The sequence below is a fragment of the Tubulanus polymorphus genome, chromosome 1, assembly GCF_964204645.1.
Source record: "Tubulanus polymorphus chromosome 1, tnTubPoly1.2, whole genome shotgun sequence".
In the NCBI taxonomy this organism is placed as follows: domain Eukaryota; kingdom Metazoa; phylum Nemertea; class Palaeonemertea; order Tubulaniformes; family Tubulanidae; genus Tubulanus; species Tubulanus polymorphus.
Window position 1 is genome coordinate 5441192 of NC_134025.1, and position 25609 is coordinate 5466800.

Genomic DNA, 25609 nt, shown 5'->3' on the forward strand with positions numbered 1-25609 from the left:
TTGCTTTCGTCTCAATCATAATATTTCAATTTCAGTTCGTGCTTTGTGCAAACGACGACGACGACGACTACTACGGAATCGATAGATATCAAATCCATAACATGATTCATTTTCCCAGCAGCGCGGCTCGCTAGCTGCGCAAAAATCACTAATTGTCATGATAAATGCAATTTTTCAGTGATGAATTGATTTAATCCATCTCAATATTGAAGGTTAAATGAAGTGTAGTTGATTAGATAAATCACCATTATGAAATAGACGCTGGCCGTGTTCATAGCCCGTGCCGTTTAGTGGCGGTTGTTTAAGTAATTGATGACCCAGCGAGACCCGAAACCCACTTATATGGAAAAACAAGCATTTTATTGGCTTATGAGGCAGACCTGATGATCACTATTATTTGACAGTAGTTTCTCATCAACTACTTATAATATATCAAAATACTTTCAAAATCTGAATAATTTCTAGTACATTTTCAATTCAACTACTCTTTTTGATATCACATTACTCCTATTTTTGATGAAAACTACTACAATAAGAGATATCAGGTAGTGCGGTCCGATGACATATTCATTGATCGAGCTGACATCAGTCCCATGCAGAAAACCGAGTTCCATTCCGAAATCTGGAGTGTCCCAAAATAACCCGATTGTGAACGTGTGTAATTATTAATTTCCATCCTGATTCTCGATCCAAACGGATTTGTTTGCTTAAATTCCAGTGTTATTAGTGAAAAGCACGATGGAGATTGATGGTGTTTGTTTGCCATATCCTGTAGTTGCCATGACTTCAAAGTTTGAAGATGAGGAAAGCAATTACTTACGAAAGCCTCAATGGACTACGATGTACCGATCAGTTGGGGTTGCGATTCATTACGCTCAGCGGTCGGTACCTTGATTTTCGGTTGACTAATGTCGGCTCATTGACAGCGCCCCATCAAGTTGTTTACATACAGGTTTTTATGGCGCGCAATATGTGATTGTAAGCTTTGGTCAAATTGTCCATCAGCTTTGTAGCTTTTAATTAATTCCATGCGTCGTTACACGGCATTATTGGCTTTGATGTTAAATTCTCCTCATCCAATTTTTCTAATTGGTCTCGGCGTAATGGATATAATTTATTATCTCGGCCGTGGGTTGGAGTCTTTTGGTATAGGGGAATTTCAGATTCCGGAAAATTTATATTTCTGCTTTAATTCTATGTAATGGCCGAGCGTTTTAGATATTCCGATTAGATATTCCCTGTTTCGATTATGCTATAAAAAGTCTCTTCCTAGTACGGTCGCAGTTGGACCGGCGTGTATTGATAATTGTATTATCCACATCATGGCGAGAGTAACTTCTTATGAACCAATAAGATATGATATTTGCTTGTTAGAAATGTTGATAGTTTTTCACAACGATGAGCTGCTGGCAAATTTGCTCTCGTTTGCATCTCCTCGTTCATAACTGTTCTTTTGCTTGTACAACATACACCTGAAGCTGGGGTGTATTTGTTCTGTATATTTGATGGAGGCGAAGCACTTCTCTCAGTGGCCTGAAGAGCGCCGGCAAATACCCCCTACCTCCGGCAAACAACCGACTACTAAAACTAGAGTTGTTTAATCACCGTATTTACTGAATATTAACTCTAAATAGCGCGAAAATGAACAATATTTTTCCTGCAGATAAGCGTTGCTTTCTTGGTGTGGATTGTGGGTAAATTTGCACAGTACTAGGAATGTGTACATGGGTCTGGTTACAGCACCTTTGCCTCGACAGTCGCCATATTGACTTTCTTCTCAAGGCGCTGACGGAGATGGCTCTAGTTCAAATTGACAAAGAATTCAGCAATGTTTGACAAATAGTTGTCCGGCTATATATATATGGCTAGCGAAGATGCGACAGTTGATTTAGTCGAATCTGTGGCTATCTCTTTGCTTGGCTTGTTAGCAGTAATGAGGATAATGTATTCGTTGTCCGATGTTTTCGAGATTCTGAAATATTTGGTCAGCGGTGGCGTCCGATGAGAACCGGGTGCATCCTAGAAGTAGTTTGTTGTCCCAGTGGTTTCAAGATGTACACAGATTTTGTCTTGTTATTTACTCATTCATACATCGGTTAGTTTACCTAACAGATTATGTGGACGACTGCTGGTATAGTTTATAGACATTTAGTGAAACGTGTACCATCTTGCAACGGTTTGCCCATTTGAAACCTGCTAATCTTTGAATTTCACCGGATAACCAACTAAACGGACAGACCTTAAACTTGATTTTTTAATATACTGAGGAAGACAATGTTGAGAAGTGAATATCTCATCTGCTAATTAGTCTGTTTCTCTGTTGTCAACCGTAATCATCATTTTCGTCATTATCGAGTTGCTCAATTCATTAATATAATCATCATGAGATTATGTAACGAATTTCTGCTGGTGCACAGCTTCCTTCTCTTAGCGTAGGCAGAAGTATTTACTATTCTCATATTTACTCGCTTGTTCATGGATCAATCGAAACCAAGCTCCGAGCTGTGAACACATTGCCCTCAACAATCACTCTTTCTCCTTCAAACTGCGCATGAAATGATTTTTGGTCAACATATTGAACTACCATTAGTATTTACCCTGCTATCCGCTTGTGATTTTCACTTTATCACATGTCTCAAAAAAGTATTCATTCATTAAGATGTTTGTTATTTGTAGATTATTATTATAAACAGATTTGGTTTTCAGTTGAAGTGGAATACAAAATCTAACCGAATCATTATCTGTGGTTTAGGCCTTCGTGAAAGTGCTTCAAGACCTTGATAGTATAAGTGAAGACATTATTTTCCATGTATGCTGAGTCAAAAAATGTTCTTCCCTCCGTATAGCATAGAAAACATTGAATATGCTTGTATATTATCGACGCTTCTAATTTAGCTCGGTTGCGCGAATACCTGAAAATGTCATTTTCAAAACACTCTTATTAGTAATTCAGGCAACAACAACTTCCTCTTAAGATATCGTAGAATTATGCAGAGCCACTTGAAATCTGGGAAAATAGTATATTCTTTTCAACTTCGAAAAACGCTTTTGGCATCTTATTGTCTGTTCGTACTTCTCAATCAGTCTCAATGCTTGACAATCATGTTGCACTAGAGAATGGCCCATACTCCGCTAGGTACTATACCCATCACGGTCTCAAGTATGCTTCATAATTCTTCAATTTATTGATAACCTTTAAACGTGCGAGAATGAAACGATGTGCGGAAAATTTCTAATGAGAAAAACTTCAGGTGAATACGGATGACGAAAACTGCTTTCACTGCTAACAAAAAAATTTGTTTCAAAATCTAATTTTCGTTATCGCAAAATGTTCCCCGAAATAGAATGAATGATAATAATATTAAGAATCATAGAGAAAATCAACAAAAATTAACTCTACGTAAAATGTTTGATTGATTTGGTGACTGTCCCGTGAAAGTTCCTTAATCTACCAATAGATGGAGCTGCATAGATGTGGTGTGAATATTTCGGAGTGACCCGTTGAACTTTGATTATCAGTTAAGCCTTTAAAATATTCAAATTGACTCCGACACCTTTTAATGCAAACTAAAGATGAAAAAGCCAAATCTGTGTGCTTATAATAATTACTTTTTGAATAGGGAAAATGTGTCTTTGTTTAATGGCCGCGGTTATGGATCAGGTATGCAAACAGTCTTTTTCAGGTTGGGTCAATGGTCGGCAGAAAGGCCCCTGTATCTGTCAAGTTAATCTGATCTGTTGATAAATATCCGATGTTTGTTTGCGGGTGCAAACTTTTTTTATCGCTTCAGTCACCTTCATTTATTGATTAATCCGGATATCAATGTGATTCTGTTATGTACTAAGCAAATGGCGACTTGCTGCTAAAGCAAATTTGACAGTTTGTACAAGCCTGCTGCAAAATAAACCCGACTAGAAAGCCATGTGTTTGTAAAAACTACTAAGAATATTTGAAAATGATTTTTTTCATTGTAACCATACAGCTATAATGCGTGTTGGGCTAACACTTTGAATTTGCCCGGTACATATTTTCGATGACTGAGGGATATTTGATGGTTCATTATGGTTTTGTATGCCGTGCAAATTTAACGAAGTTGTTCCGGTGTTTACCGAGATATTTGCTTCTATAATATAACCCGCTGTGATGAACTGTTTTTTTTTAATTCTTTGTTATTTTCTATCGAATCGATGTTTTAGTTTTAGTATTATTACTTCTAGTTTCAATGACTAGCTGGCCAAGAAACTTAAAACGTGTCTCTACAGCAATATTCGCGTTGCAAAGATAACGCAAAAAAAAAGAAAATAGATGAATTTTAGGAGACTTTTAGTCACAGTCTAGATTGTTTTCCTATCACTATACTCACCGGGGTACTCATTTGATTCAGAACTGAATCTCAGTTTGTCTATTTCATACAATGATGTATTTGCTGATGAAATAAATGACGCTTCATTTTTTTTTCATTTTTGCATTCTCCGAGAAAATACTAGGTACCGGTTTGTTTGTTTTCAAGAGTAATGTTGACTTAACAGCTAGGCGCTAGCTTGTTCAAAGAAGACTGAATTTAATATTCAAACGAGCTTATTTAATCAGGGGTGCTGTAGATGATTGATTTTGCGTGGCATTATTTGCTTAAAGGTGGGATGTTGAATATGTGGGGTTTTTCAACGAGCAGTTTGCTGAATGCGAAAAATTCAATAAAATATAGAAATTGCTGGTCTAGAGGATCAACTGATCAAACTACTACTGTTAACTATGTAAATAAGTAGTGACTATAGATATTGAAAAAAATTGAATAATTGTTGAATGCTCCAAGTCGATTACTGTGACGTGACAGATGAATAAACCAGATGTCTTGTCGAATCGAAATCTATTAATCAATTTCTGGTTGGTTAAGTTTTTAGAATGACTGCTGAGTAAGTTGTTTCGGGCAACTCGTTTTACCACCTTAATGGCGTACGCAGAATCTATATGCAGAATTTGATGATGAACACATTAACTGACATGACCCTTTTTCAATATTTTGATTTGGATTGTTTCCATTGTTTAATGCCACTTTCACCATCTGAAATTTTGTCTACTAATTGTATGTATACATGAAAAGTTTTTTCAAATTCCGAAGTTTAATAGTTTTTGTTTTTACGCCCACGTCTTGTGAAAAGAGGCGCATGCACATGTCTTTTGTTCAGGTATACTTCACCAGCGTAGCATCCTCTTCGGTTTATATCATGATTGATTATGTATGAGAATGATGTAGCGCGTACTGCTAGCGTATTCAAAAGACCGTGTCAGCAATTTAGACAAAATATGATCGATTTGTTTTTGTAAGCGGATTCAATCTTTCTTTTTTTTTGAAAAATATTCATTGCCCGGGCACCACCTACGTTGATGATTTGTGATTTCATGTTCGAGGCATTTTTTTGTCCTGAACGAATGAATTTCTGTTGGTGATTTGCAGATTTAACTAGAAAACTAACTTGTAAGTTTATTGACGCCTTAAAAGATAACGCATATATTGCTTAATATTGTCGACAATGATATGATATGTTGGGTCAATAATATTATTTCGGATTTGAATATATCGATAATTGAATTGAATTGACTGGCAATCAGTCTAACCCTGATATATTGACGATGAAGTGCACATCCTTTTTGATAAAAATTTTATCAAAAATGAAACATATTTAATTACAAAATAAACACCAAAATTTACAGTTGCAATAACTATTTTGGAACACCAATATTGATGATGCAGTGCACTCGACTCACACAGAACCCCATATAACGCATACTAGGTATCAAAGGTTTGTACGGCGTCAAAAGATATGTTCAGTCTGTTCCTTTCTTTAATGTCTTATTAAAGCATATTTGTAGATACCACTAATGGAACGTATAATTTACTAGAAGTTGAATTTGCATCCGTTGTTTTGTAAATTTATCATTCATAAAAAGCGAAGCTCTTTTTTTAGGTAATATCAATTACACAATTTGTCCTTATGCTCGTTAGAAATAAGAAAGTAATTTTCCATAAGCACAGATGTTATGGTCATGAATTTGCAAAACATTTTACAGGAACATCGAAATAGATGTAAAAAATATCCAAATGAATTCGCTCAGCTCATTCGATTTCTCAGACAGTTATTTATGGAATGTGTTTATTCTTTTACACATGGCTAGTCTTTCCCATAGACTTTCTCATGCCACTTATACTGGCAATAGTAAGTTGTCCTACGAATGTTTGTGGACAGTGGTTATTTCTTTATTGTTCGAGATATAATTGACCAGAAAATATGCCTAATAAACAGTGTCATGCGCGCTTCAAGTCGGACCGACCGTCAATCATTTCACCAGACTGTGTCCGTTCGGCTATTTTTCACCAGCAGAATTATCTCTGCGTCATCTTTTATGATATTCCAACGTATGATATAAGCGAGTGAAATAGCTTTTATTGTTTCAGCTATATCGAAACGATGTCGCTATGATAATAGTACGGGCTAAAGTTTTCGATATCCCGTGTATTCTAGAATTCATAGTGTTTAATCTGTGATATGATATGGGCAGAGCATATCCACCTGTCCTCTTCGTAAGTGTCAGCGGTCCTACTTGTTCAACTACGACTACCGTTTTTATTCGATTTTTCTGCGTGGAAAGTGGTTCATTTGAATGTTCACGTTGCGATGTGGTGCGAAACAGCAATTTATACAAAGATAATCGCTTTAATGGCCATTGCTAGCGACGTTGTACGAGAACGGTGAAATCTTCCCCGATTTTTTTCACCGACGAGATCGTAGTGGCAAGCGCCGCGCGAGTTAACCATTATTATCCCTAGTGGATAGAAAGAGGAGCGCTCGGTTCATCGGACGACTCTAACCACCAGAATCAATTCATTACTGTCCTACCGGCCTGACATATTTAAGCGCATAAATCATAAAACTAGCAGACACGTTAAAAGCTGCGGAGAATACATTGTCAACATGACAAACATCTTTATTATTTAGCCAAACGTATGTCAACACTGCTACAAATTACACTGGGGTTTAGCTAATGGTCCGCATTACTGTTACATTTCATCGAGTCCATGATCTCTGGTTCCGTCATTAATTCGATCTTTTTGTATTTGATTAAATGGAACGGGTTTTCCTGCCGGGTTTCCATCACTCCCCCGGTTTTGTTTGCGTTGTCGAACGAGGGTAACGTCGTTTTTCGCGTCGAATTCCCGAAGATTGGATGTCGCTATTGCGCCCTCGGGAATTGCGCCCGCGTGCTGATTTATATTTTCATATTTCATAATCATGAAAATGAGAAAGCATTAATTGAAATGCCACGCCTTTGTGTCTCGGTCGCCGACAAATTGTCGTCTGTTTTTAAGGTATATTAACCGGTAATTTCTAAATCTGAACACGGACGTATAAACTATAGATGATACGTCCGTGAGCTGAATGTGAAATTTACATGAAATTGACATTAACGCACGGTGCAGGCTATAGACAAGAATTTTGAAGAGCCCTCCTTTTTTCAAATGGAGGACAATCCCACGTAAAAATTCTTCAACACCGAAAGCATAAAATTTAAGGGGCAAGTAGGTTGTATGTACTGATAGTACGATTTCCACAGGTTTGAAGCAAAAACGATTCTCAAGAATGTATTTCATCAGTTTTGGAACCAGTTTTTCCAGAAAACTTTGACCAAACCAATAAGTTTGGAATTGATTATGTGGATGCGAAAGCATTCCAGTTTGTGACCTGCCGATCTTTGGTCTGTAGACACCCATACGCTACTATCCCTGTACTTATCTACACCGGTATATTTTTCAGTATTTTTCTCGTGTAAGTGATCATTCGGGTTTATTTATCGGTGATTAATAGTTTTTCATTTCCAGTTCTCATAAACATCGGCTCGGGAATTGACAATTTTACGGATTACGTACGCTCAATTATCCACCTCACTGTGTACGGCTTTAATTCTCGTTATTGTCGGTTAAGGATGATAATCCGAAACTAGCGATTTACATTCATCGTCGGCGTTATTGCACGATATACTATTGTCACAATAACACGCACGTAATAAAATAAAATGATATATCGCGCGGGTATTTTTAATGATGATTTGTCGCAGTTCGCGATAATTACAGCGGGATTCATTACTGTAACTGACCAAGGTGGCTGCGAAATGACTGCGAACAATAGGTGACGGTAGTTTGTGAAATCACATCCGTTTCATTATGAAAAAATCTAGTTTTACGAGAATCATTTAGCCCGGTGTAATGTTTTCATTGTAAACAATCCATTAGTTCATCGGGACCTCCGGTCTTTTTTCGCTGATTGCGCTGTGACATTAGCGGATCAGCTGATCATTCTGTTTCTATTATTTCGTAGATACGAATGTTTAATTTGATAAAATCTGAAAGTGATTTTTTATGATGATTCATTGTGATGCAGTGGGTTCACTAAGGACTGTTTGTTAAACAACAACCCAAAATAACCAAGCCCCGATGTCAAACAGTTTTCTGAGCCTGATTGTGGAGCCTAGAAGATCATTCTATAGCCTCAATCACATGGAGATGATTTGGCCGGGGCCAAATTGGCACGCATCAGGCCCGAGTCAAATTTGGCCTCTTTACACATAAACCCCTCACTCAATACTAGACAATGCTTAAAAAGCGGAGTGAGTCACTTCCGGAACCAGTTGCGATTCGCATACAATTTGACCCATGCTAAAATTTGGCTCGGGCCTGGTCTGACGTTTTTGGTTGGGCCAAACAGGCAAGGGTCCATTCGGCACCTGTGTGAACAATTGTTCCGGGCCATAAGATGCTCATTATACTGTGGATTAGGCCCCTAATGCAATTCGGTTTCATGAATTTATAGTAAGGCAACTCCAATTTCATGTCAAAATCTCTTCTGTTTGTTGGGCTGTGATTGTTTGCACAAATACTTAAATGATTAGTGGTCATCTGATACCATTACACATTTTTACATCTATGCAAATATTTGAACATAAATTCAAAATACAATTTGATTTGAGCTGACTGCGTTGTGTCCATACCGGTGTGTTTACATCATTTAACATTTTCCAACTCAGTAAACCATGATCAGCACCTGTCCCTGGGTGTATTGTCATTTGACTAAGGATGTTTTACAGCACTGTGTCCACCTGGTAAGGTTTCTGTTAATTGACGCTGATTCTAGCTGGCCTGTAATCTTAACTACTGGGATCATCCAATTGTCCCCGGCTTCAATCGGCAGTCATCAATGCTAGGTTGTATTCATGAAGAGTGTGTCATCCATGCGAGCACCATTACAGCTGGTTCTGAGGTATTAGCCCCAAACTGTGCTGCCCATAACTGCGTATTGTTTTCAAAACAGAAGCATTCATCATCCTGCACCGTTCAACCATTTATAGTTTTAATCCCGGTGATATTATTGGTCAGATGAACGCAAATTGTTAACGGCTCTTGACTGCATCAGTGAGGGGTGGAAATCATGCATTTAGTCGAAGCCATAGAGCATTGATCACTCAGCATGCAACACAAGAACAGTTGAAAACACCTGATCAGATGGTTCTTTATCAATGCAGTCGAAATAGTTCCAGCAATTTCGTTTTAAATCTCCATCCATTTGATACCGTGGTACAGTTTTTCTTTGTCTGAAATTCTAAATCGCGCACAAGTATATTTCATCGAGCTTAAATTGTCGGTTTCATTTCTATCTGAGTTCGGGCAGAAGTATGGGTGATTTGCACAAGATTTGGAGTATTAAAGAGTTACTCGTTCCAATGAAAGTGAAGATCGGAGTTACAAGATTTAAGCCAATTCACACAGAGACCCGGCCCTAGTTGAATTTGCCCCGTGCCTAATTCACAAGTAAACCACTCCGATGCTTAACAATGCTTAAACAAAGTGAAGTGAGTCACTTCCACAACCAATTGCAAGTCACATGCAATAATTGGACGTGTCCTAAAATTTGGCTCGGGCCTGGTCCGACATTTTTAGTCGTGCCAAAAATGCCCACTTGATATTGGCTTTAGGCCCGCTGAGTTCCTGCGTAATTTTTTATTATTCGTCGGGGAATATTTCCATTAATTCGATTCATCGTTGTCGTGACTGAGTGAGAGATGTTAATAGACGCACAATGTTCGACGCGATGGGACTTGTGTAGAAACACCTGTAAGCAGATTTTCCGGCACACCACTTTCCCATGTTCCGACGACATGAAAATGATTTCTGCTTGAGAAAATCTCTCACACTTATCATACCGGCTTTCCACTAATCTTGTCTGATTGTCCAACGGGCATGTTCAGAGCATGAAAGAAAAATCAACTTGTGTGTTTGTTTTGTTCCCTCGCTGCCGGCATTACTAGACTAAACTTGGCATTTGATTATATGCTCTTAATGGAAATTAGTGCCGGGACTTTTTACAACACTCAGGTGTTCGTTAATTATAGAAAAATACCCCTGAAAATTTGGTTCGGAGTAAATTTTTCACTACGAGCCATAATTGTCTTGTAGGTGGTTTTGTGTTCAAGTTTTTTGAATGTCCTAAAAAACCTGACAATAGGCAGATTAGGTCCAGGTCGATACATGCGATTTGAGATAGGCCTAACTATTCGTGGAATTCTGGTTTCGGGCACTTTCAGATAGTTTCTCGTGCTAAAGCTCAGTGGTCAGTGAAATTTAGAATATTCCGTCTGAATATATACCTAGAAGATGCACATATGTATGCGTGCACGTCATGCATGTTCAACGCGCCATATTGCTTCAATACGCAATGAATTATGATGTATTAGAACAGGTAATTTACATCCAGTCACATCCATCTTTTATCCCGGAGGTTATTTACACGAGTAAATGAATAAATGGGTTCGTTTTCACATGTCCATGCCCGTGGCACTCTATGTATATTTCTCATCAGTTTCGGCATCGATTATATTTGCAATCACGATAATACAACGATAAAATACAAGTGAAAGATACCGAGCTCGGGTCATATAGCTGCGCGACCTTCAGGAACTGATCTCTATTTCAAACAGGTTTTGCCGGGGTCGCTAAAGACCTATCGTTATTACACCTATCGTTATAACATGTAGCTTGATGCGCTGTAGGACAAAAACATGCTAATACTGATTTTAACAGGGAATGAGGGTTTTTGACCCGGCATGGGCCAAATTTAGCCATATCCGGGTGAACCGTTTACACCGGTGCCAAATGGGTCCGTTCTTTTTGGCACAGGGCAAATTTGGCCCGGTCACAAATGTTGCACCAGGCCTGTGCCAAATTTTAATACAGGTCAAATTAATTTATGTGAATGGTTGTGGAAATGACTCTCCTCGCTTGTCACTGATACCAGTCTAATAAGGAGTGAGTGATTTACGTGTGAATGCTGTCTCTAATTAGGCACGGGCCAAATTTGAGCCAAATCGCTTTCATGCGATTGTGGCTGACTTCTTCAGTCTAAACTCCCAAAAACTAGCCCCAGATCTGTTATGCATTGCCAACCACTGCTGACGCTAGCTGATATCCCAGTTCACATTAGTTCAATTAAATCTTATGATTTTTTTCTCTTGTATTTTATAGGCAAAATTATCAGCTATTACTCAAGAAAGAGACATGGCAGTTGCCAAGATACAGCGTTTGGAGGACGAAATTCAAAATCTTCGAGTTTACTACAGGTACGTATACAATTACGATTCAATATGGTAAAAATCTATAATTTCCCATTGTATTTTATAATGCTTTGAAAGAACTGCCTTCTCTTCCACTAACTGTGAAGAGCTATTTTAGTTATTCCACCTAATGAACCTACTAGAACAATGTCCTTATTAGAATCAAATATTCATATTGATATTTGACAAAACAAGTCAGTTACACACTGGTATTTTCCATGTGTGGGATGATTCCTTCTGTCAATAAGAATTTGATGGATCTTTTCTCAATAATAGATTGATGGTACCTGTATTTGCGTTATTCAAAATGTAGTTGCTGAATTTTTGGACGTTTATTAGAAACAAGGTTGCCATGGTCTCTGTATGCAACTTGTAAACAAACTCTGAGCAGGTCTCTCGGTGCAGTTAAGATCAAACATAACGACAGGTTCACGATCACCAGAGAATGTTTGGTCAATTCGTTAGTTGGACAAATTTGTACTCGCCATTTCTAGAGATTCTTGTGCAAATGTTTGAATTTTAACTTAAAATGGTGCGACCCCGCAAATGGCCGGAGTTCTTTCATCTTTTCATATCGTTGTTGATGTTGTCCAGCTGTTTGTTTGAACGTTTTGAACTTATGATCTGTCGCTGGTTCAATAATTTTGTTTTAACATTCTCCATCTGATTCAGTGTACTAGTAAATGCCAATCAATAAAAGCAAGTTCAAATTTACTCATCAACACTACTGCGATGCCAAATGTCCCATAGATATTTTGTACCTTTCTTGTATTTTGTTCATTAGTCTACTTTTGTGGTGTAATATCAATATTTCCCCCTCCCCCAGGAATCCATGAATCCCTGAATCTCCTATGCATCTTATTAACTGGCCCGGTGAAGGATCCCGGGACAAATAGTGATGTATCTATACCTCGAATCTGACGTGAATAAGGTACTATCTTTTCATGAGACACTGTTTGAGTTTTGGGGCAAAAATAGTGTATTTTTTGCTATATACTTCATATTACACTCATACTTAGATGATACATTTTTGTTTCAACACAACTAATCATAGTGCAATCATCTTAATTAGACAGTGCCTTTTTCCTCGCACATTGCTACAAACGCAAAAAGTGTTTGTACAAAGGAAATGTTTTCGATCATATAGAACCATTTTCACCAAACAGAAAGTCAAATATTTACAACGTTATGAACATGAGGTAATTCGTTAATGTGTTTGCCAGAAAGTATGAGAAGTGTTTGACTTAGCCTGTAATTGTGCTGGCATGCTTTTAGTATGACCAATAAGTGTGTAGTAGATAAATAGTCTCCATAAAACAACGATCCAACCCTTAAACACTGTTAAATGGCAGGAACAAAGCCAGAATGACCATATTTTTCCTTCAATAAACCACTCCTTTCCTTTCTAACTACTGGGATAAACAATTTATGAATTACTAATTCGCTCGTATGGTTTGTATGAAAATGAGAAATTGTGGGTCTGGAACATTATATATATATCAGAGGGTACTGAAACATTTTGCTTTTTAAAAACTTTCAACACGTAGGAAGGTTTGGCAATTCTTTATATTATCAGTACTTAACTATCAACTAATAGCTGATGATATACGTTTCTTTGTCTAAACATCTTTTTCCTTAAAAGATTATCGTTTGATCATCAGCTATTAGTTGATAGTTGATATTGTTTTCTGTTTAGGATTTAATAGATTCTTTGATTTGAATTATAGTTGTTTCTATGATAGCCTGAAATTTTCTGAAAACAATGGACATACCCTTACAACCTATCATTGCTATTATTATTTTGTTAATTGATTACACTAGTGTTTGTCCCAGTGGTTGTTTAGTTGGTTTCTACTTGCATAGCATATCCATGGCAAATGCCGTGGAGATGTCTAGGATTGTCCAAGACCCCAGAAAGAACATTGGAAATAAATGGCCAAGTAAGAGGTGCATTGAGTGCTAGACAAACAAGAGGCCATTTTGATTGCTAAACTTGTTCCATTAGTCATTGGGCAAGTGGGTTTGGAAGACAAAGACAGCTTTGGTTCTTAGACGTGCCCGGGTTGGTCAATATTGTACCTTTTACGCAACAGTTTCGTCAAAACAAAAGAGAAAGTAAACTCAATAATGAGATTTACATTAGTGAAAACTGTCAGACGAGGTCTCAGATCCCATTCTTGTTTATGACTGATAGATTTTCTTTCTTGTGGCCTATTTCTGAGAAATTCGCACAGAAAGTGAAATAATTCATTATGAAATATCTGTAATTTCTCTCCCCAGCAACGTGACAAAGTACCCATGACCATAGTAGTACTTCGGCACGCACCCAAAAGCGTTTATCGATTTTCGCCGACGAACAATTAACTTCACAAAATGGCGCCGATCGACAAACATTTGGGTACCATTGTTAATATCGGCGTTGGCAAAGGTTTAAGCGGAACTGACAAATGTTTGCACAGTTCCCCCAGCGCCGTTTCATCTCGGCCGCCCGGCGTTACCGCCTGACCTCACCAAATTCGATAATGGCAGCCATCACCGAGAACTTACTAAAACATTTGTGGTACAACAACGGCTGACAACTTATGTACCAAAGTATTGTTATTTTCTAACAGATGAGGATGATGTTTACTTTCACAAAATTCCAACTGAACCAACAAATATTCTGCTTTATGCTTTTTCCTTTATGGTCTTATGTGTTTAGTTTCGAATTTCCGTGCGTTTTAGAATTTCATCATTACAGTCCCATTGACATGTTCAGATGAATAGTCCAGCAAAGCTGTTGGCTTTTCCATCATAGAAACAATTGCGTACTCTGCACTTAAACATCAATAATGCCATCAAGACAGAAACCTATATTTTTGTTCATCCAACGGTTATGTCAAATTCACGTTTTAAAGATGGCTGCTAATTCACGTTTTAAAGATGGCTGCTATGATACACAATGGCCAATATTTTTGGAATTATCAAGTTTTAATGTAAAGTTTGATCCTATGCTTAGCCCAAAAGCAGTAATTTCATTGTTGTCCAGCACAATGCCAAGAACATTAGAGTTGTCATTAACAACTTTTCTTGATTTCTTTTTTCTTATAAATCTGGCTGGGTCAGTCAGTGTTGTCCATACCACTGATTCTTAGATTCAGGACTTGGGCAGTAGTAGCATATATACGTGAGAAGTAAACATCTGAGTAGTCCTTCGAAGCCGGGGCTTATTATTTAATTTCCTCTCTACCGCTTGTCATACTATCGTTTTCTTAATTATCGCCCCGACCCTGGCCATTGTACGATATGAAAAATTTACAATATCGCTTGTTTGCCAAGTCGGTGTGTGTGTATGAGTGTGGATGGATGCGAATGTGAAATGCTAGGGTATTTGTACAGGGTCTGATCAATTCCAGTCGGTATTGTCTCAGCGTGTTTGCATTAATTTGTCCAGTACTGCGTATGAAACTGGGATTAAACAGACCCTACCAATACTGTAAATAGATTGCGCAAATATTATCTAGATCCATATGACAAGCTTATCAGTAAGCTTCAGCAACTGTCAATATGTTGCTTCAGACTTGATTGGTTGCTTCTTGAAGGCAGTGGTGAAACTCTAAATATGCAGGTCTTTTACATCCAGTTCCTGATTTTTCCTTATCCCATGGCTTGTCACCTTGCGACCATCTTATTTGCATCCTAAAGAGCAGATGATTTTGCTGGGGTCAAACTGGGAAGGACCAGACCAGAATCAAAATCGGCCCGTGCCTAATTAGAAGGCATATTCTCACATAAATCATTCGCTTGTTACTAAAATGCTATCAAAATGAAGCAGTGGCAAGCAAGGTGAGTCAGTTCCAGAACAAATGAGCCTGGTGGCTGGGCCAAATTTTAATCAGGCATGGATGTAATCGGCACCAGTGGGATCAGTCGGCCTAAACTATCCTATAACACCAGGGCCTGACAGCTTACAACTTCATTGTGAGCAGCTACTTATCAGGTTGTATGGGTTCCTTTATTCTAGGTTAAAACATCACTTTTTGACTACTGAAAATGATATGCAGGTCATACTCTGCTTTTTGATGAAAAAGCAATTATGGAGAAATCGGAAAAATCATAATTCTTAAACTGTCAATTGACTTGATTGTTATGGTCTTATCATCTAATGCTAGCACTGTAAATAATGCCGAATTTGTCTGGCAAATACGAATTGTTGGTATATAAATAATGTTACAAGTTGTCATCAAGCAAAATCCTTCTGGCTATCTAATATTAACTTTCTAAACAAGATACTTGATTACAGTGGCCACATAAATCTAAATGCTATCAAATTAGGAGCATTTTGTACACAAAGTCTGTTTGGAATTTTATTTAACATCTACTCAATAGTAATAATTGCTGATGTTTTCGCCTGATAAAATTCAATTTTGCCTGGCAAAGATTCGCAAACAAGTTATTAAGTTGAGGATACACATTGTAGTCAAACAGCGGTATTTGATGCAGTCAAATAGATTTGTGTAAAATATCTGTGTGATGTGAAAACAATACACAGACTGTGTCCCTACGACTAATTCAAATTTATTCTCTCCGCAAGATTAAATTTACCATCACTACCAACCCGCTATATATAATAACAGTAGGTCTATGAGGTACCCCTTCCATTAATTGAGCAAATGTGATAGAGTCAGCCGGACTTTCCGACTGGATTTTGTGACCGATTATGGGAACTGATTCAAAATGATGGATAAATAGATTTCGCACTTTAGGAATTGAATCATGGCGTCAGGAATGAAATAGTGAGTGTAATATCTTCACTCCTATCAGCGCGCCCTCATAAGTTGGATTTATTGGAAGGAGTTTAAAAATCTTAGTCATTCTAGTGTATGACTAAGAATTTTTCACCGCGATATATCATGTGAATAAATTTGTGTCGCAGAACAATATGAATCCGAATCGTGGATGCAAAAAAACATTTATTGTATTCCAATATCACCATAGGCGGCAAAGGAGCTATTTTGTGTAATCGCGTTCGGCGAAGAATTTCGGCAGCAATTCAAAGACGAAATATTCTTATGCTTCACTGAAAAGCGCATTGTTACGATTTTAAGCATTCGCAACGGCAAAGACTTTAAAAGAGCAGTCTATTATCGGGCTCGCGTTTTAAGGGGTTAGTGGGTCCATTTCTTCAGCGTTTTCTATTAGTTAGACAATCGGGCATAATAGGATCTCCTCACTGTAAACAGGTTTTAATGCACGGCATTCATTAGATCCATAATCTCTTACTCGTTTATATGACAATAACCCGTCAATTATTGAATGGACGTCCGCTGTTTTAGCGGGCCACCGACGATTCCCATGCAACAGTTCTTCGCCTAATGATTTGCTACAATGACTTTGTTTTGTCCGGCTGGAAGATTGACATTTCTGCGTTCGCACAAGTGAAGAACGTTTAAGATAGATCGTATGATACTCATTCATCGAGCACGTTCTCAGCGGGCTGGGCTGAACCTTGTTTTCGAGCGCTTATCTTCATGGGCACTCATTGAACTTGGGACTTGCACCTTGTGCCCTCTTGTACTCCAGGCCAGATAATTAGGCCTTTCTTATCATATTTGGCATTTCACCAAAATAAGCAATCCTTCGCTTCTCTGTGGCACGTACATTTTCGTATTTTCCACAAGAAGTGTCGATGAAATAATATTGTTTTTCCAACTTTTCATCGGAGCATTATGACATCAATTGAAAAGAATGATGAAGTTTTTGCGTCACCATTTTGTTGAGCGTATCATCAGCTGGCATTCTTCTAACGGAACATCTCTGTTATGTATGGTTTGAAGATAACGCGTTGATGAATCGGGCTTACTGCAATACAATATTCCGTGACCGTGAGACCACGACCGCTTATTGTGCGCAACGTTTAACAGTAGGAGCCCGTGTTTTAAATGAAAAATTGCTACGACTATCATGAATTGAGTGCGCGCCGCATTCTCTCTATCAAGTGGATTCAGTTGTCACGTATTTGATGAAATTGTCATCATCAATTGAAGTAATAAAAACGTTCAGTTTTTCATTCTATTGAATCGTTTCGATCCAGGTGGATCTGCGCGAGTCCTGTTGTAACGTTGAAACTGTTTCAGCGACACGAATAATGACGCTAGAATCCATTGTATTTTATGACCAGGTGCAAACAATCTATTTGTTGCACGCCAAGTGACAATAGTTCGTAATCATTATCCATTAGGTATTGGAATAATTCGTATTCTTCTGATAGATTATACGATATGTCATGAACGCGAAATATTTCCGATAATTCGCCGATATCAGACTCAATAATGAATCCCTAACTATCTATCTTTTCCAAGAATTTTCAACGTATCTAGAATAATGGATGACGGAATCAGAAGCATCTGTTTTTCAGGATTCAAAGATTATCATTTAATTGATAACTGAAGCTGTATCGTTCATCCGATTGCTTATCTTATTGTTGTTGAAGTAGATGATAATGGTAACGGTGATGATGAGGTTAACCCCTGTAGATCTCATCATCTTTCATCCCGGCAATCTAATTACTCGTCGCCGGTGAGCACCTCTCGTGGCGCCAAAGCGGGCACGACATCATTAATATTAATGAGTAAATCAAGGCAGGAAATCGCTGCAAATAGATGCTCTCTTAAACGACACACAGAGTACACAGGGCAACATGTTCGAGTTCTCAGCCCCTAAAATCCGCGCCATTGCCGCCATGAAGCTATGCCAATCACCGCGCGCCAATCGTCCATTAAATCCGTACCAACGCTGTTTAATGATTCATGCCTGTGAAAATATTTACAAGCGCAAGAAATACACCAAGATCCTCTCACGGGCAGGAGATTGCGTCGGATTCACTTTCCAAAGTTTAATCACTTTCTCACCGTTTGCCACTTCAGCGACGACTACGTAATGTTATTCACCATGAAATATTCATCTTTTCGCGTTTAAAAGAAAGCGATTAAATGAACTGAAAAAGTTCCGGTTTTTGATGTAGAAACCACTAAGAAAAAACTCATTTGCTCTATATCATTACTGGTATATTTGGCATCGAAGTTTTTTTCAAACAACAATTATCATTATTCAAGCGCAAAAACAAAAGTTTTTTATTCATTTCGTTTTGCCTTTTTTGAATTGTAAAAATTGCCAAATTTATTGAGATTTTCTTTATCTATTTATTCGTAGGAAACTTGGTATTGATGTGTTTGTATGGTATTTAATGGTAGTTCGTCGCTGTATTTTTTTAGTGTTGTTTGCATTCGCACAGCCATTTTTACAGCTCATTTATTTTCATTAATCAAAGCTTTTTCATATACAGTCATTTAACTCTTGTGCTTTATTGATATTGAGACAAATTGGTTTTTCACATAAATTCATCTGGCTCGCTGAGCAATAAGAAGGGAGTGTGCCTGGCTACATGACTTCATTGTGCCCAGGCATATATTACTCAATTCAAGTATTATTCGCTGAGCAAAACGAGGCAAATAGCTGCAGGCTCCACAACAAGGGACACTATTTACTGTTATGCCCCTTCCTCTTTTCAAACATTTAAATTCAAACCCTACCTTTACTTAACACCCATGATGAATATGGCTCTACTTTAGGCCATGTTGGTGGGCACTTAGTGAATATTGGCGTACAATTATTGGTTATATAAGCTTTTGAAACTTAAAAGGGCTCTTCAGAATTAAAAGATGTTTTCCTTATGTTATCCTTCTGAGGAAATGTGTGAATTAAACCTTTCCTCATTGCTAAATAATTCCTAATCCCATTGAAACATAATCCTTTATTTAGCTATGGGGAACAATCAATGAGCAGATTAGCATTAGTTATTCTTAGAACTCAGTTACTTAGGAAGTGAAAAAATATTTAAGCGAATTTTGAAAATGTTTTTTATTTCAGTTTGAATAAGTCACTTTCCCAAGATGCGAATCGACGTGACCAGTACAACAACACAATCGAAGGCCTGAAAATGCGTGCTCAGAAAGAAAATAATGGCTTGTTGGCGCAACTGAAATCAGTGACCTCCGAGAAGAATGAACTGGCTGAAGATCTAGCTAAGGCACAAATGCTGAAGGAAGAGGCAGAAGCTAAAAAGGAGAAGTAAGTTGATATGAGTAACGAAATGGTATTCATAGTTAAATCGAGTGAAACTGAATTTAAATGCTTCTCGGACATGAAAAAATCTGATATAAACAATAGATTGCGTTCTATTTGAACATAAGTTTTCCTACGGTAAGGTTAAGCGAGAGATAAATGTTAGTTGTTAACTTAGTTGAAACCGTGTAACTCTTATTTTGTCAGACTTGAGAGCCATTTATTAACCGTTACAGCGTTCTCTGTTCACTTGACTTCAATTTTCTTCAAATCAATTTCATTAAAAGTCCCGAGCCGAGCACTCGCGCATTTTATTAGATTTTGAGCGGAGTTCAATCGTAGGAACTGCACAATTCTCTTATCATTGTCGTGTCATTTGGTGCAAGTACACATTTGAGTTCAGGCTTTTTAGGGCTGCGCCTCTTTCCAAATTCATAGGTAAATATCGCTTTGACAGATTTGTGACAGGTGAAATGTTCGGAATCTTCAATTCTTGACGGGCCACAGATGTCACCATATTCAAACAAATCAATCATCAGGGTTGAAAGACTCAAAATTACTAATAGAAAATATGTTTGAAAAAAATCATCATTTGAATTTCTTCTAATTTAGCCATATATATTTATAGATCACATCAGGGTAATCTGAATTTTATTTTATTTGACATATTGTTTAATGCAATTGAATTTAAAGCTTTTCTGTGTGCAGTGACAATCAGTATGATCTAGGATCAGGTTTATTTGACTTTTATCGTTATTTTTCGGTCTTTAGTTATCAAATGTTTTTATTATGTATCATGTGGGTGATAAGAGATGGCTTTGTTCGACTATTTCATTTTTATGAGGAAGACTGAATTAACAGGCCGATGATGATATATATATGTATTATTGTGTTGCGGGTAGATTTATGATATTACTGTGAGGTTCATCGAGATAGCAAGTCATCTAAATGAACATAAAATGACTCAATATTAACAACCATAACAGCACCGCATAATGCATTCTTTCCTTGTTTTATGTTCATTACTGCGATAATTTGTTCGGCCGGGTTTTTGAAGACATTTATGAAATTGATCGAACGGATGAATTCTTACCAGTAATTTTCAAATTTAGATGATCGGTAATAGATTTCAATGCAATTTTTGGAACTGCTACATGTCTACTATTCTATCCAAAAATGTCCCATTTTCCCAACTCTGTCACCAAACTGGTCCAATTATTCGCGTTGACAATAAGGCAGCGTCATCCAACTCGATCTTTCTTAAAAAGTCCCGTGAACCGGGCGTTACAGCGAGTAATGAAGTGGGGAAATTACTCAGATTCCAACAAAATTCAGGCCTTGTTACTTATTAGATACTGCCATCGTGTTCCAGAGATAATTCTATTGTCAGGGGTAACTAGTCGCGGTTCTGCAGGGCCAGCCATCTGGCAATTGGGTTTATTCGTGTTAACAGGATAACTTCATACACGGAGCTGATGCGCTGAAACTCAATTAGTCTGGTCACCACGCTCGTTTACCTTCAGGCTTCGATTGATTCAAAATCTTGAGTGCATATTAATATCATTGAGATCAGTGGCCGTAGACCATGCACCCATCTGTATCATCGCATTCAATTGTCTCTTCAACGATGCTACTAAAGTAGTTGGGTAATAGTTGCGTTGCAATCGAATTTAGCTACTTACATAGTAACTAGCCCTAACCTCAACCACTGAGACCATCTACGCAATGAAGCCTCATAAATACACTTCTCTAAACCCAATAATCTCTCTATAACTTAATCTCCTTTATTGTCTTCGAATGTATCTTAGAATAGTTCACATTTTCTATTTAGAAATCATGAGAAATGTCTTTGGATGGTATTTGGTGGTCATTTTATTTAATGTTCAAGAGGTCTTAGTTTATGAGGTCACTAAAGAATCAGTCAGTTCTGAGAAACAGAAGATTAGTAGAACAAACACAAGAATTTTGAATGTTGAACAATGGATGGAATGCATATTTGAGGAAAAGCCATGTTTTTAAAAGTACATATTATGTACTTTTTAAAACATGGCTTTTCCTCAAATAAACTCGTGTTCATGGTCAAAGTTCTGTAGTGTGGTATGGTACTCAAATGAATGGTACCATTGGTTGATAGTTACTGTAAAATCAGTCATATGGGCTTTCAGACAGACTCGGTTGCTAGTCAATGACATTATGAAATAGTTATCAGTTGTCGATAAGAGAACAAGACGCAACTAAGGTGTTGCCATCAGCAACCATAGAGTGTAGGTGATCCATTTTCAACGTTTTGACAGCTAACAAACATATTATGGGAAAACGCCTCCTGTTTTTCTGACGCTATAGGGACCTGAAAACACTTTGATGAAAAAACGTTAAGGCCATTTTGGAAATTTGCTCGGTTAGTTGAGATGTCTGGAGGAAATCTATGGCACGTGGGGTTGTTGCTGCAATAAGTAGCATACAGCTCATAGCTATTTATGATCTAAATTGGTGAGATCTGATCATATTTAACTGTTCATATCTGTAAACTTGTCTCCGTCATCAACACTATTTACCATGTTAAATTTACCCCGCAGTCACAGATGAAATTATATTTGGCTGTCGCGTCTTACAGCTCGAGTGTTCAAACACACACACACACACACACTCAGACTGGGATCAGAAGATGCTTGTTCTAGGTTATTACGTAGTCGCTCTGTGTGCGTCAAGGCATAGGTCAAAAATGCGGTGTTAAAATATTGACAGAGTCCCCTCAAGAAATATTGTTTAATCTAATATTTACTAATAGCTGAGTGTCATTAATTTAATATTGTACTATCAACACATTTGATTATCTAGTAGTAATAGGATCAGCCATGTTTGTAGAAGATGAACATCGCCAGCAATGTGGTTCAGGCAGTAATGTGTTTAGACTGCATATTTGCATATTGCTCGTAGATACATCATAATGCCCCCACCAAATTTACACTGCTCTATCTAACAATATTCTAGGTGTAGCTCTCTGTATCTTGCTACAAGCGATCTTATCCAAATTTATCCCCTGCAAATAAACCCCTTTGCATTCATCAATATCTACCAATATTTTCTACTCGTCAAAGGATCATCTGGGATTTCCCAAAATTTCTCGTATTGTTGAAAATTTTAAAAACCCATTATTTCCTTGTCAAAACTTAAACATCTATATTTGTCGATCAATAATGGTTTACGATAGGGGTTTTAGGTATTTCCGTGTACATTAGTTTTAAAGGTCACTATTTTTTGTATCCGATTTTCACACCTCAAAATAAGACAGAATGTACTGTGGGGCGTTCTGTTTTCGCAGCTCCTGACGCAATTCATGCCAGATGGAGTGTATCCTTTTATCGTAGTTATTTTCTTGGTGGTCCTCGCTGTATTTTTCTTCCCCTCCCCGACAGTATCAAATATCGGCTTCTTCTCGAAATTAAAGTTTTATCCAAACACCGGTGTGTTTATAAGGGATACGGGTTTTAGTCGTCGGCCTTTCGCTGCCAGATTTTCCATTGTCACTCTATACGTGACCTATTCATTTAGTAATTAATAGAATATTTGAGCAGCTTTTAGCGAAAAATGGTTCGATCTGTAACCAAGTGAAGCCCTGGCGCACATTGTCGTTTGGCTACGCTGTTTTTCTTTCGATGAATGGCATTTCGATAGTTCGATTGTCGGGGCATGCTCGGCTGTGTAGAATCTAAACAGGCTTCTGGGAATGAAGGGCTGCTAGGACTGGCAAACATAACGGTAGCCATATCAAATTTTCCGCAACTCGCCAAATGAGATAATGGCCTTATTATGCCGGTGTGTACCTTGCGATCGAATGAGCAAACACGTTTAGTCTAGTACACTGGGGGCTTTCTGTGAAGTTCCCCCGAAATTTATGAATTATTGTCATGAGAACAATGCAGGAAATCACAACAATATTCGCACCTCCGTTCAATCATGCGTTTCTCCCACAAGACGACCGCTTTTAGCAATTGCCTGTTCTGCAATCGGGTTTTTGTTTGTCTGCGTTCAAATGAAATTGACCGTTACCGTGTAATTCGAGTCGTAATCGATTCATCACTGTATGAAATATTGGCACTTTCGGTTATTATTTATCTACCGTACGAATTGTGTTCGGTGAAATTTAGCTTCTGATTGTATTGTAACTGCCTTATTGTCTTGTTTCACCCGGTTTTAGTTTGAATGGAAATATTTCATCCGCGAGAAAAAAAAATCGTTATCACAAACGTCACTTCCGGTATCGCCTATTGTTCCGTTCGGCTAAACCGCCATTTTTATTTTCGTTGTAGTTTGGAGAAGCTGGTGAAGGTGTTGAGAAGAAAACTTCACGGCATGTCGAACGTAACAGTGCTCGAATAGCGTCGGAGAAAACAATCGCAATCAGAGTTAAAGAATCTCTTGTAGTTCCAGGAAATTGCATTCCAAGTATTCTATTCTCTTTTCTCGCTCGCTTGGATGAAGCGGCGATTGAAATAAGAATGTTTTCCAAAATGAATATATTGTGCAGCATCGTTTTCCATCATTAGTTAGATATAGCTTTGCAGTGCTGTTTCGTGATGTGTAAACTATAATATTAATCGTAATAAGATTTAACACCGTCCGTATTTCTGAATGGTTTATGCATGTACGCGAACTTTTTCGAGTGTCCTAAAAACGTGTTTATGGTTTGAATATGCTGCATTCCGAGATAAATCCATCTTATTTAAGAGTAGAATCATTTTTCACAAACATGTTATGCTAGACTAGATGAAGACAAACATTATTTGCAGAAAATGTGTTACCGTTGTCTTTATATCTATTGAACGATTTAGTCTATAAAAGATTATATGATTAATGTTAAATATCGAGTCTTCCTATTTATATATATACGTACGTAATGTTCATGCAATATCTTTATTCATATTATTCAGTATTTTTGTACTTAAAAAAGATTTTATCATGGGTTTTATGGTGATAGACTTTTTTTCGTTTGTATTTGTGATAATTGTGCAATATATAATGGCATAGATAAATTGTATTGGATTAAATTGCGAACAATCGTTTTTCTGGTCAGTAGATTACTATGTTCGAACCAAATGTTTACGAAAGCTTTAAATTGTAGACCCACAGATTGCTTAACAAAAATAGTTAAAGTATTGATTGATAAGTTTGCATTTCGAAGATCTTTCTTTGTTTTCGTTGACAACCAAAGAAAGAAAGCCTACTTTGTTGTAGTGTAATGGCCTATTTATTGGCAAATTTTCTCCCGATGCTTTTGAACTTATGACCTCATTTGATAGATTTGTATTCCAAACAGATTAGAATGTATTTTGCAAAAATCAAATCATTTGTTATAACTTAGAGCGTATACTATGGAGACCCAAATTTTGATATGAACAGAAAACCGTCGATTAAGGTCTTCCAAACTCTGTCACTTACGCTTCCTTAGTTCATTTTTGCTGTGAATCTTCAATATGTTGACAATATTTATTATATATAATGAAGAATATTGTCTATATATATATATATACCAATGTATGAATTTTTTGTGTCATGTGTGTCCGACAGTCTAAAATAAAATCTACCAGTCTCCACAAACTAAGAATCGTTGGCTATATTTTTCTGGAAGCTTTTCTTTGTGTTAATCCTTTTCAATCAATGACACTAAGGGATATATTTATTATTAGAATAGATTTATTAGACAATAAGTACGTTGACGCTTCATGAAATAACGCTGATTCAGATTGAAACTCCGTGTTTTTCACACAAAGAACTACCTTTTCCTTCACTTGAACTGCTCGGCCTCGATATTCTTCCTGGAATGATAAAATTTTACAACACAGGTCA

The 25609-nt window shown here is 37.4% G+C and overlaps 1 protein-coding gene across 4 annotated transcripts in view; it reads left to right on the forward strand.

Moving 5' to 3' along the window:
* The window catches only part of LOC141904065 (mirror-image polydactyly gene 1 protein-like), a 45785-nt gene extending 20468 nt beyond the window's left edge, over window positions 1–25317 (forward strand). For all 4 annotated transcript variants that reach the window (XM_074792517.1, XM_074792525.1, XM_074792533.1 and 1 more), the window contains 3 exons: window positions 11571–11665; window positions 19568–19768; window positions 24073–25317. In XM_074792517.1, the coding sequence (XP_074648618.1) occupies window positions 11571–11665; window positions 19568–19768; window positions 24073–24142 (366 nt within the window). In that variant the 3' untranslated portion in view covers window positions 24143–25317. The remainder of the gene's footprint in view (window positions 1–11570; window positions 11666–19567; window positions 19769–24072) is intronic.
* Window positions 25318–25609: the final 292 nt, after the last annotated feature.